Raw genomic sequence first — 14,185 nt, 5'->3', positions numbered from 1 at the left:
CTTTGACCGAAAAACAACGGCGAGCAGAATCACGTTTCCTTCATGGCATAACATGCTTTGAGGGAAAATTTTATGGTTGTGTAGCTTTGCAGGTCTTTTTAAAATGCTGTGCTGAGGAAATTTTCCCTAACTGCATCAAGTTTTCAAGTAATGCTGAGGCAAACTGAAGTAAGCGGCTGTAAAACTGTGTCGCTTGTGAAACATCAGCAAAAAGGAAGGAAGTGAAGGTACATCTACAGTTCATAGCCACCGTGTCACTATGCATTTCACTGTGTGCTTTCCCTTTTTTAAGAGCTGTTTACAGTGAGAAATCAGGATGAAATATGCACATGACTCAGTTAAGTGACTGTAATACTAGTCTATACTGTCATGAGTGGCAGAAGAGGACCTAAATGTAGACTTCTGAGGCAAAAAGCAATAAACAAACAAACAAAATCAACATTTATTTAGCTGGACTATTGAGTCCATAGCAGAAAATTAATTGCAGAATCCAAAGAAGCCTAACAAACAATAAGACAAAGGCAGACAGCAACTCTGCAGACACAGAATAGCAATTGGGGCAGAGTGGAGACATCTGAGAGACACAGCTGAACTAAATCAGATAACAAGACGTGGTGAGGTAAAACTAAAACATGGCACCGGAGACAAATGACTATCAAAATAAAAACAGGAAGTAACAAGACAGAAAAACACCACACGGAGACTCTAAGACTTGACAGGGAACAGAGAGCAGGTAAAACACAATGTAGCCTCAAGGACTTAAATCTATTTTATGATAACACAAAAAAACCCAAAATGGATAATCCAGAAACACAATTACACAAATCACAAATAAGAAAACTCTTAACAAAGGACTAAGAACAGCCCAAAAACCCAAAGCGCTGGGTCAAAGAACCCAGGACCACATAAACACACAGAATCATTAACAAGCTCTAAGAGTCAGACTCATTATACTTTTTCTCTTGTATAGTGCTTAACAAATTTGTTTGACCACCACACAGTGGAAGGCTTATATCACATCGGCCCAAAATGAAAATTTTAATGATTCTGTGATGGTTAATCCTATACTATGTGCTGAGCACATACTAATGCACTAATACTCAAATCTAATAATTATCGGTAACCACAAATGTTCAAATTTACTGTTTTACAAAATCCTAAAAAAATGGTAAAGCACATTATTTTTTTTAGTAAGATACTTGCATTTCTGAATAGATGAACTAGTTTTACTGGCTAAATGTTGTGCTTGAAGTCCAGTGTGCCGTCTCAAATTTGGGTATCAACACGTGAATTCAGATTGTTTTTTGTTTAATAAATAGCAATATATGTCTTAGTTCTGAACACAAATGTTCAGAAACCTCTGAAAATGTTTGCATTTCCTGTTTTTATTACAGGTGGTCTAATATATGAATTAAGCAAATGTTTATATGCAGCATTATATCTCTCCATCTCTTTCTCAAAAACCCAAAGAGCTGTGGGCACCTGTTTAAACTAAAAGGCAGGTATTTGTGTCAGAGTGGGTCACTTGGCCCTTACACCACGTGTTTGGGAGTCTATTGTCTCTATACTCCCAGTGAGGCTGGGGTGTGAGTCAGCGAGTGGCAGTGCCAACCCTTTTTGGCATGTTGAACACAAATCTCAGTGTCATTCTGGCCAGCTGCCTATCCTCTCCACCTAGCCTTTTCTTTAGCCATCTCATCCCTGACTCGCTCACAGAATCACTGCTGCTGACAATCTGGTTTTTCTTTCAGTTGCTCTATTGCTGTGTACTGCAGACGCATAATGTACTGTGTCCTGCTCCAGAGTAGGTTCGATCGACTTTACAAGAAGATATCTTTTCAAAGTCTATCATATTAGTTATATTTTGCTCTTGTGAGAAAGAAAATATTGCTAAAATGTAAAGATATATTAAAGACTCTCTCCACTTAAAATTAAGTTTATAACTTTTCACTAACATAGTGATACCAAAAGCTTGTGTTACCTACAGTTAGCGATGCTTTTTAGGTACACAGCAAGTATATCATGTATTTTAAAAAGCTGTTGTGATTGCATCTCATAATGTCTTCTGCCAGCATTTATCAGACTCATGGCTAAAATGATAAAGATTCCTACCTTCCACTGCCAACATCACCTCAAAACGCAAAAAGGAGTTTGCATCATTATCCAAAGTAGGAAACCGAGTGGGTGTAATTGTGGACGTGACAAATTTTCACTTAGTTATGACCTTACCCAGTATGAGCAAATGACATTTTGTTACTGTTGACACACACACACACACACACACACACACACACACACACACACACACACACACACACTGTAAACACTTTCATTCCGCATCTCTAAAATGTTTTTCTTGAAAAGCTGTAATGACCAAACAAAATAGCTTTCATATTGGGCTGGATTTTGAGCTGGATCTCACAGGGAAAGAAAAACACATGTAATCATTGGCATAGAGTAAATAGAGTAAATCTTTAGGCAACAGCAGTCTGTGAAGAGACACTGTTTGGCACAGTAGAACTGCCTGTGAAGCTAAATATAACTGCCACATTTGTTTAGCGAATTATTCCTATGCAGCATCAGCAATCGAATCTAGTTTTGTATGTCACATCTTCTTCTTCTTCTTCTCCCCCCTTTAGGGATCACCACCGTGGATGATCTGCCTCTGTCTCACTCTGTCTCTCTGTCTCACTCTGCATATCCTCCTTCAGTGCATCCATGAACCTTCTCTGATTTTTTTCATCTCTCGGCCGCTCCATATTCAATCTATCCTTTGTCCAGTATATCCCCTACCCCCTCTTCTGCACATGTCCAAACCATCTTAACCTTGTCTTCAAACTAGTCAACCTGAGCTGTCCCTCTGAAATATTGATTTGTAAACTTGTCAGTCCTGATCACTACCAATAACAATCTGAGCATCTTCAGCTCTGCCACCTTTAGCACCAAACTCCTGTCTTGTTAGCGCCACCGTCACTAAACCATACATCCAAGCAGGTCTCACTACCATTTTATAAACCTTCCCTTTCCTTCTTGCTGCTATCCTTCTGACACAAATCACACCTGACACTCCACCCACTCCACCCTGCTTACATGCACTTCTTACCTCTATTGCGCACTGTCCATTGCTCTGGATGGTTGACCCCATTCGACCCTCACTATCTCTACTGCCTGCATGCTCACCTTTCTATACATCTTCCTCTCATTCACACACATGCATTCTGCGTGGGCTTTCATTCCTCTGCAAACATCATAGTCCACGGAGACTCCTGCCTGACCTCATCTGCCAACTTGTCCTTCAGCACTGTAAACAATAAGGTTCTCAGAGCCGATCTCTGATGTAATCCCAACCCCACCTTGAACCATCCATCGCTCTTACCTCACCCTGTCTCGCTGTCCTCATACATGTCCTGTACCACCCTCACATATTTCTCTGCCACTCTGGACTTTCTCATGCAGTACCACAGCTTCACTCTTGGGACCCTATCATATGCTTTTTCTAGATCCACAAAGACACAGTGCAGCTTCTTCTGATATTCTCAATACTTCTCCATCACCACTTTCAAAGCAACAAAAGCACCAATTGAAACATTTGAAGCTGAAGTACTGAAAATGGTTTCTAAATGAAATTATGATGATGATTATTTGACTTGTCTGCTTCTTTACAACGATGCCAACATCCCCTCTGGCCAGGAGTTTGGTCAGTTAACTCAGCGGTCCCCAACCTTTTTTGCGCCACGGACCGGTTTATGTCCGACAATATTTTCACGGACCGGCCTTTAAGGTGTCGCGGATAAATACAATAAAATAAAATTAGTACCGGTACCGAAAAAAGAAGATTTATTCATAACACACGTGAAAAGACCCAGGAAAACCAAGTTAACGATAAAAACGATAACAAAATAACGCTGAAAACCGATAAAAACCCTGAAAACCATACATTTCACACCTGAGCCTCAACTCTCGAGGCCCAGTACCAAACGACTCACGGACCGAGGCCCGGGGGTTGGGGACCGCTGAGTTAACTGACTATGAGTATAGGAACATCGTTCTGTCAAGAAACAGCTGTTTACAATATTAAATCTACCGCATTGGATTTGCATTTTTGTAGCAAGGCCTATGGTTCCCAGGAGGGAGAGCATTTCACATTTTTTGGTGAAATAAAAACCAAATATTTGATGGTTCACCATCAAATTGATGACTTTCATCAGATGTAAACCTTGGGCTGAATTGGGTTTGAATTATATTTGATCCCCTGTCTTTTCACCACTATCAACACCGTTAGGTCAAATTGTAGATAATATAAGTTATTGACAATAAATACTTTACTGTATGTTTATCTATCATGTAATGGCCGTTCATTTCTTTTTCATGTCCTGCTCCCTGAGCTTGTAGTGAGCTGTGTTGCTCAGCAGGTAATATGCTTTCTTGCTCCAATTAGGTCAGAATCATTTTCACATAATCAGATTATAGTCAGACAATTTAATTTCTTGTTGTTAATAACTTCTAAAATTGTTATTAAATTATACCGTAGTTAAAGACAGGTCTGCGTTTGCTCCACCTGTCACCGTGTCTGTTTGCTTCTGCCTCGTAACACAAGAAAGGATGAGTGTGAGTCTTTGATTCATCTTACAGTCAGTTACCTGAATAGTGTCGCACTGATGTTCACAACAGCTTTTTACTGCAGGGAAAATGACACATTCCTTGTGACCTCATGACAGTTGTGGTGTATAAATAAATCATACTGTTTTTTTAGCAAAGTTTGACATCTCTTTCTTTATATTTATATTAAAAAAATCTTTTTAGAGGACCGCATCTACAGTGTGATCATTCTGAATGAAATAAGATTTCATTCTCTACACTTGAGTTGGTTCCTTCTCTCATTTCACCATCGCTACTCTCTCACCCCGAAAGTCTCACTTGGATCCTTTTTTTTCATGATAGCTCACACTTATATATTTCATAGTTCACACCTGACCTGGTAGAGCAAACACTGGGGACTCTGTGTTTTCACATTGTCATTAAATACTGTCACTTTGTAAATAGAATGAAAATAGAGAACCACACGTGAAGTTGGAATAAAAGAAAGGAAATAGATCCGCTACAAGGCAAAAAATAAAAAATAAAAAAATAAAATCCACACAGAAAAAGTGGGCCATGTATTCCATGTGGATCAAGCTAGCAATGAAAAACTCTTCAAAGTGATAAATAAAAAAACAAGGCTGTTTCACACACGAGCAAACGTTTGCTTGTTATATCATGAAAGAGATTTGTCTCCTATCAGGAATTAGTAGGTTAACATTTGACCCAGATACAGCGAGATCTGAGGTTGTTCATTACATCAAAGACTTTAAATTAAGCTTTCTCATTTAAATAGAAAATGATCTTTAAAATAACACACTTTTTCACTGAGTGGCTTTAAGGCTGAGTTGGCCTCATGAGACAACTGAAATATGCAACTTGTCTCCTATTTTCTTATTGCAGGCTATTCAGATTCTTAATAATCTTCCAAAGCTTGTTGCACTTGGCAACTTTTTGTGCTACAGTGTCCAGCATTGTTATTTCCGTCTCTTCATAGAGAACCTTTAGACCTGTATGACATGTTTTTATTCTGTGAGCAGTTTTCTAAAGATACCAAGTCCTACATACTTCCCATTACACAAAACCATTTAAAACTACACCATCTCTTAGAGATTAGTTTAGTTTCCAAGAAGTAAGTTTGTGTTGTGATAGCTATTTCTGCTCTCAGGCTGTGTTGGCAGCAAAGAGATTTGCACTGTGTGCAGCACACGAGATAACATGTGACTGTCCTTAGTGACCTGCACAGGCTGGCAGATACTCTCAGACTTTGCTATGTAACTGCTGAAAGTGTCTGTTAATCTATGCTTAGTCTGATCAACGAATTTAGCATTTCAATCCTATGACTGTCATCGCTTTTATAATTGTCACACTCACAGTGGTAAGGTTTTATTTAAAGGAACAAGTGGACCCAAAGGAACTAGAGATACTTTCTTTCTATATTTATATTAGTTTAAATATAGAAAGAAAGTATCTCTAGTTCCTTGTGGCCTTAAGGCGATGCAGTGGTTAGTACTGCCATTTCACAGCAAGAAGGTCCTGGATTTGAATCCAGCCTTGAGCCTTTCTGTGAGGAGTTTGCATGTTCTCCCCGTGTCTGGGTTGTCTCCAGGTATTCTGGCTTTGTCCTACAATCCAAAGTAATGCATGGGGTTATCTAAACCGGCTAAAGGTATTAATGTGGATTTAAATATTTGTCTGTCTCTATGTGTTAGCCTTGTGACAGACTGGGATAGTGATCATTGGGTTACAAAAAAAATCAGATAAAAAATCCCTGCAGTCAGTCACCAGCCAGTGGTTTTTTGTGGTCCCTCACAGTTGTTGACATATTTTTTCCCCTTCTGTGACTGGGACCTAAATGGGAGGCTTATTTGAGACAATCTATCAGGTTTTCTGTTGCATCATTTAAGGCTTTTTTAAAAGGCTTTATACAGATTTTCCTTTTTTACATATGCAATACGCTTTTGCTGCTGAGAATACGAATAAACAGACTTCAGTATGAATGAAGTGCAGCTGAAGAAATACATAATGTAGTTCAATCATATTATTTATTCTTATAATCATATTTGATTTCTTTAATATGACATGGATGAGGCAGAGTGATAAAATAGATATTGGTGTTGCATTTATCTGGTGTGATTCCTTAGTTTTGAAGATAGAAGCAGCATTCAAAAACTGTGGGTGTATAATGGATGCAAGTGGGTGACAATGATAGTTAATCTTTTGGTCTACACTGACATGATGGCATTGCACAGCTGCTGTAGATTCATGATGTGTTTGAACTTCACCAGGTTATGTCGACCATGTGTGCATGAAAGAATGGTGAATGAACTGGTACTTTTACAACACATTTTAAGTCAGGTAAGCAATCAAAGCACATTCTACTACAAGTTTAATTCACCCAGTTACTCATATATTCATACAGAACTTTGTGACTTTTATGTCTTTGAAAAGCACTATATAAATAAACCTTACTTACTTGAGCCACAGCTGACCCATACATTGATGCATCCAGTGGCTGGTTGGATATTTGCATCATCAAGCAGTACTTAATATAGAGGCCGGTAAGTGTATATCACTTTTTCAAAATTTAAGTTCTTTTTGCTTCTGAGACCAATAAAAACGTTTTAGCTGACAAGGTCAGCAGATGACTAATGCATTCATTACAACTCAATGTTACCCAGATGAATTCTGGGGTATAATGCTTGTTTAATGCTTAATAAAATCTGTTGGCCACATACAGAGAAACCCCCCGGCCTGAGCAATGTGTGCATTCTTTTGAAGTCGAGGGTCTAATGATAGAAAGATAAAACTTGCATCAGGAAGGTCATATGCAGCATAATCTTCCAATAATGGCATATAAGGACAATGACTAAAGAATTTTGATTGTGCTTTACAATGACAGCAACCCAGCAAACTTACAGTAATCCTCCTGAGGATTATGATAATGTTGACACTATTATCCATGAGTTCAATAAAGTCCAAAAAGTGGATTGAAGAGCAGATAAAAAACAAGGTTGAGTGGTAGGTGTTACAAGAAAAGGTGCTTTAACTGAAAACGTACCTAACAAATCTTTAATCTAAAACAGGGAGCTAGCAATGACCTGATAAAGACAGAGGGAGAAGAAAAGGCTAAATACAGATTAACACAAAGTCAGTGATAGAGAGAATGAGAACCCCGACTAAAACCAATCCAGTTCTTCATCTGTTTCTTACTATATGGAATAAATTGTACTTATTGGTGGCTGAATGGCACCACGAGCTCTGGAGGCAACGAACACAGCCCAAGCAGAGCCCAACTGAAGCATTTCAGAGCAAAACCAAAACTGTCTGGCCACCCAGTGCTGGGAAGCAGCTGAAGTCAGCTGTCTCTCCAGACTGCCTGCTGGAAAAATACAGTTTTACTCCTGGAAACAGATGAGAATCAAAGTTGGCATAGATGACAAATGATAATTTGGAAATGAGAGGGAGCGTGCAGATTGACAGATTTAAAAATGGGAGAGGAGAAGGAAGAGAGGCTAGATAGAGGGGAAGCAAAAGAGAAAATAGGGTTATGCTAATTTGAATGGATGGGGAGATTAAATAGAGGCATATCAGGTCATGTGCCTTCTAGAGACAGGGCCCTAATCCCCTTCTCCTGCTTCTTGCAGCTCTACTTCGCAAACATACAGTACAAATGCACACACTCGCACATATTCACATACACAAGATGACGTAAAAAGACTGGTGCACTGTGGAGAGCATTTTAGATGACAGTCGTGAAAATGGAGTAAGAAATCTGGAACTGCAGGGAAAAGAAGAAAGAGTGAAGAAACAACATGTGTAAAATATTTTATTTTACTTTTTTCTTCTGTTACCAATGCACGCTGTTGGTCCTTCTGGAATATTTACTTTGAGCAAACTTCACATGTGATAAGGATTTGTTTTATTTTTTATTTTTTGCAAAGTCAAGGCTTGTAATCAAACACATATTTACCTTTAAACCTGAATTAGACATCAAAAATACACGCTGAGAGACAGAGAATCAGCAAGCATATGGAAGACAGAGTATCATAAGTAGAGTGAAAAAGTACTTCCTTAAGCAAATATTAAAAGATGATGCTCCAAAATAGATATCAGCAAGAATCCTGCCATGACATGACAGCAAAGGACATCAACTTTGTCTAATAATAATTATTTGGCAACCAAGTGTTTTCAGTGGCTAATAAATGTAGCAAAAATATCCATACAAATGTGGACATTCAGTTGTACATACTTATTTGATGCTCAGCTGATGATATTTGCAAAGCAAGAAATAGATAAAAAGCACAGATGAGTTCTGTGACATGTAAAAGGGCAAAAAAAATCTTAATCATCAGGAAATGATTACATATACCTATGCAGTATCAAAATGTATGCACGAAGGTCATAACCTCACTCTGTTCATTTCTAGAGCTGATACTAGCTCACACACACAGTTACGCAGAGGAGCCCTTGAGAGTCCTTATCAGCTTTTTCATGCATTTAAGATAAGATAATATGGTCTTCAATTTACATAATTTCCTGCTCCAAAATAACACAACATTGTAGCAGAAATTGACAAAGGCAGGCTCTGTCAGTGTGCTGTTAAACTGCTCAAGGCCAGCTTTGATTATTTCAGACAACTGCCACTAAAAAAACTGGGACATGGTGTACAAACATCATCTTCCTCAGATAGAATATTTTGGTGAAGATAGATAAATAGGTAGAAAATATTGTGTAAAAACATTTCATTGTGTATATTTTTAAATGTGCACATAAATAAAACTAGACAGGGCAGCATCGCAGCGTGATATGTTTCCCCTATGCTCATTGTCAAAGTGTTTAGTTTTCAGTACAGTATCTAAATATTAATGAATCATTAGCAGTCGGTGCCACTGCTTTGTTCTGAGTCCTTTCTATAATTAGCTTGTTTTTATGGAATACATTACACGCTGTATACAGGTTGTTGCAACAAACACAAACGACCTTGCATGATAAGAGAAGTTCTATTATTGGAATGAAAAGAACTTGTCAACTATAAAACCAGACAGTTTCACATGTAAGGCTGATAATAAGTGACACACACACACACACATAGAGGCAGGCAAGAGAGGGGAGGAGCTGTCCTTGGTGCTGAATCAGCCACCTGTGCTTTGCTGCTGGTGCTCTTTGTGAACTGTCTACGCACATAGTATTGTATTGTTTTAAAATATACTCTTATTTTCTTCTTGTTCATTTCAATTTTTTTAATTAGACTTTAATTTTAAATACATAAGATAAAATCTATAAAATCAAATACTTGCACATATTTATGAGAAATAACTTGGTATAAGAATAGTATGCAAGTACAAGATCAATCAGTCCTGGGTATGCATCAGATAATTTGCTGATTTGTATCCATACGCATGTGCAGACACCTGCTCACAAAATTTAGAAGTGCAAACCTTTTATAAACACGGTTGTATTTGCCTCCATACCTCCACTATGCTACTTTAGTGTCCCTTTAGCTTTACCATTGTTCTTGTGGTGTACAAATAAACATTGTATTGCACGAAATTCAGCCTTATTGCCTTTCATTTTTCATCAACCCCTGCATATTGCCCCAGTAGTGAATGCAGTCTTGCTTTCAGGAAACTGAATGAGATCATATTGTACGCAACCGTTTTCAGTGGGGGAAGAAGTTTAATTTCACTAATGAAGTAATAATATTACATTTGCAGGCTTGCTACCAATATCCTGTGCATCAGGAGAAGTGTATTAGCATCGCACCGCACTTAAACATCAACAACATAATCATGCTATTTTTATATGCGATATATTGGAATTTTCTACCAGGTGCAATATTGTGGAGATAATCTACTGTTTGCTGGAGCAAATTTAAACAAGTCAAAGTTGACAAAGTTTAATTCCAAATAATAAAACCACTTTTTATAAACACAGTTAGCTAAGAAATCTTTCACTGAAGGAAAATAAGCTGTCGAAACACATCATTACAATGTTGAGCGACCATTCGAGACATTTACACTATTTTATTGGCCCTTACTCTCCATTGTAGGCAAAAGCGTAACAACAACATAGACGCTGAATATCTAAATACGATGCTTATAAGGAGAATTCAACCGCTCTCACCTGAATCTGGTACTGCCCTTCATCATCATCATTTTCCAGCCTATAGAATTCAGCTCCTCTGCTGCTTTTGGCGTAGTTTCGTTGGTCTCGACCAATCAGGACGAGCGGAGCACTTGCGACGGTGAAATCAAAGTTGTTGTAGGAGCGCGTGTGCGAGTGAGCGAGCGAGCGGAGAAAAACTGGCCGGTGTGAGAGAGAGGAGAGAGGCGGCGGAGGGAAGTGGACGAACCTGCTGGCTGCAGCTGTTGGATATTTTTCCCACCGTGTCTTCAGAGCGAAAAAAAAAGGACAGAGAGAGCTTTAAAGCGTATTCCTAGATGGCTGCTGTCCACAAGTTAGCAGTCAGAATTGGTCCAGGGTCGCTGCACGAGAGACCGTAGGGATGCTTGCACCTCTGCATGCGTAGTTTCCAGATTCCTCTGTCGCTGTGGACTTGCCAGTTTGGCTGAGTTTTCCTGAGGAAGGAAGATTTTTTTTTTTAACAGAAAATGACAGAAATAAGCGAAAAGGAGAACGAACCTCAAAACCGGGACCTTCACCGACCACAGGCTACTGTGCCTAGTCAACAAGAATCAAAGGTAACGGAACACACCTGTGTAAAAACTGCAGGATTTTTTTTTAAAAGCAATAATCTGTTACTGATAGAGGAATGTTTTTATATCATTTTCTTTACTGTTTTATTTAGCGGTCTTTCAGTTTAAAAGAAATAATTTTTAATATGTAAATTGGGACTAAGTGCGAGTATTTACTTTCCCACGAGGCTAATTCTGTGGCGGCTTGCATAACAACCCTAACCCGCTTTAATTCAGGTAATTAGCTTGGCCTCAGAGTTGGAGAGCAGAGATTACACAGAGGGGTGTAAGCGTTCTCTGGTATGTGTGCACAAAATATCAAAAGCTGCAAGTAAACAAAGAAGAAAGGTCCTTATTGCTTGTTTAGCTTAGGTCAGAGAAGGATGTCCACAGTCGTTTTGTGTACATGCTGTAAATATTAGAAGTACAGTGTCCCAGAAGAGGAGTCCTCCCTGCTGCCAAACATGGAATCCAGTCGCCCTTTTATAACACCTCGTGTCTAGTTAAATGGATGTGCCAACACTTCTTCTGTGCTTTATCTGCTAATGTTGGCTGTTATTTGATTAAGTACATTAATTTAGGCATTGGCAGTTTGCAGACATATGAGATTACTAGACGTACAGTGCATTAGTTATCACTAATGTACACATGGAGGCTGGGAAGAGAGACTGCAGCAGCCAGCTTTAATAGTCTGCAAATAGAATTAAACAAGTCTCCCCTTGAAGTAGGTTTAATTTTGTTCCACTCATTTGTGCTCCAGTTCTCTCACTTAAATCTATGCCCTGAGAATGCCTGAACAAGGTTTGGATGCTAATGCTTGTTTTCAGGGACCCTGCTTGTTTTGAGGTTAAATTGATGAGTCCAATATCCTTGGCTAAATTCAGAACCATTGTCATCGCCATTACTACTGCTCCTGCGATTAGCCTTATTTTAATCTTGTAATATGAGTTCATTGTAGTTCTTTCTGACGTAGTGTTTTTGTTTTCAGCCTTGTATACTGCCATCTTGGCTAAACTTCCAACCTCAGTAGGATTTTCCCAAATAAGTGGGGAAAAAAGTGAAAATAGAAAATTTAAGGTCAGCTTTTTATGGCAAATGGCCTTTCGGATGCAACCCTGAAGGCTTCTGTGTCCTCCAGGATAATAATAATAATAATAATGTTAATATTAATAATAATAATAATAATAATGGTAATAATAATAATAATAGTAGTAACTAAGAACAACTAAAAAATTTTTTAAAAAAGAACATGGAAAACCCTCTTTAAAATAGGACCAAATGATCTGGAAAACAGAGTGGTGCTCACATCAAGGCATCGAAAGCATGGAGGAGACAAACATCTGATGACATGAAGACTCTAGTGACACTTAAAGTACAGGGTGGGCCATTTATATGGATACACCGTAATAAAATGGGAATGGTTGGTGATATCAAAGTCCTGTTTGTGGCACATTAGTATATGTGAGGGGGCAAACTCCTCAAGATGGGTGGTGACCATGGTGGCCATTTAGAAGTCGGCCATCTTGGATACAACTTTTGCTTTTTTCAATAGGAAGAGGCCCATGTGACACATCAAACTTATTGGTAATGTCACAAGAAAAACAATGGTGTGCTTGGTTTCAATGTAACTTTATTCTTTCATGAGTTATTTACAAGTTTCTGACCACTTATAAAATGTGTTCAATGTGCTGCCCATTGTGTTGGATTGTCAATGCAACCCTCTTCACACGCTGATAGCAACACCACAGGAGAAATGCCAGCACAGGCATCCAGTATCCATAGTTTCAGGTGCAGCACATCTCGTATCTTCAAACCATAGACAATTGCCTTCAGATGACCCCAAAGATAAAAGTCTAAGGGGGTCAGATCGGGAGACCTTGGGGGCCAATTAACTGGCCCACGATGACCAGTCCAGGAAACTGTTAATCTAGGAATGCTCGGACCTGGCACCCATAATGTGCTGGTGCACCATCTTGCTGGAAAAACTCAGGGAACGTGCCAGCTTCAGTGCATAAAGAGGGAAACACATCATCATGTAGCAATTTCAAATATCCAGTGGCCTTGAAGTTTCCATTGATGAAGAATGGACCCACTATCGTTGTACCCCATATACCACACCAAACCATCACTTTTGTTGTTCCAACAGTCTTGGAGGGATCCATCCAATGTGGGTTAGTGTCAGACCAATAGCGGTGGTTTTGTTTGTTAACTTCACCATTTACATAAAAGTTTGCCTCATCACTGAACAAAATCTTCTGCGTGAACTGAGGGTCCTGTTCCAATTTTTGTTTTGCCCATTCTGCAAATTCTGTGCGCCGATCTGGGTCATCCTCGTTGAGATGCTGCAGTAGCTGGAGTTTGTAAGGGTGCCATTTGTGAGTAGCTAATATCCGCCGAAGGGATGTTCGACTAATGCCACTCTCCAGTGACATGCGGCGAGTGCTACGCTGTGGGCGCTTGCTGAATGAAGCTAGGACAGCCACTGATGTTTCTTCATTAGTGACAGTTTTCTTGCGTCCACATTTTGGCAAAGCCAACACTAAACCAGTTTCACGAAACTTAGCAAGCAGTTTGCTAACTGTAGCGTGGGAGATGGGTGGTCTCGTAGGGTGTCTTGCATTGAAATCTGCTGCAACGACCCGGTTACTGCGTTCACCAGATATCAACACAATTTCAATCCGCTCCTCACGTGTTAACCTCTTCGACATGTCAATGGCTGTGAACAAAGAGAAACTTGTAAATAACTCATGAAAGAATAAAGTTACATTGAAACCAAGCACACCATTGTTTTTCTTGTGACATTACCAATAGGTTTGATGTGTCACATGGCCCTCTTCCTATTGAAAAAACAAAAGTTGTATCCAAGATGGCCGACTTCTAAATGGCCACCATGGTCACCACCCATCTTG

The 14,185-nt window shown here is 39.2% G+C and overlaps 1 protein-coding gene across 1 annotated transcript in view; it reads left to right on the top strand.

Annotated features, from left to right (window-relative positions):
* The first annotated feature begins 10,813 nt into the window (after positions 1 to 10,813).
* Positions 10,814 to 14,185, top strand: part of LOC120738140 (SH3 and cysteine-rich domain-containing protein 2-like) — a 37,973-nt gene continuing 34,601 nt past the window's right edge. Inside the window, exon 1 of the mRNA XM_040039221.1 lies at positions 10,814 to 11,282. Coding sequence (XP_039895155.1) covers positions 11,193 to 11,282 — 90 coding nt within the window. The 5' untranslated portion in view covers positions 10,814 to 11,192. The remainder of the gene's footprint in view (positions 11,283 to 14,185) is intronic.

This window comes from Simochromis diagramma, unplaced genomic scaffold (genome assembly GCF_900408965.1).
Source record: "Simochromis diagramma unplaced genomic scaffold, fSimDia1.1 OVJJ01000402.1, whole genome shotgun sequence".
Lineage (NCBI taxonomy): Eukaryota > Metazoa > Chordata > Actinopteri > Cichliformes > Cichlidae > Simochromis > Simochromis diagramma.
Note: the sequence above shows the minus strand (reverse complement) of the source record. Positions and strands in the feature narration are given on the sequence as shown.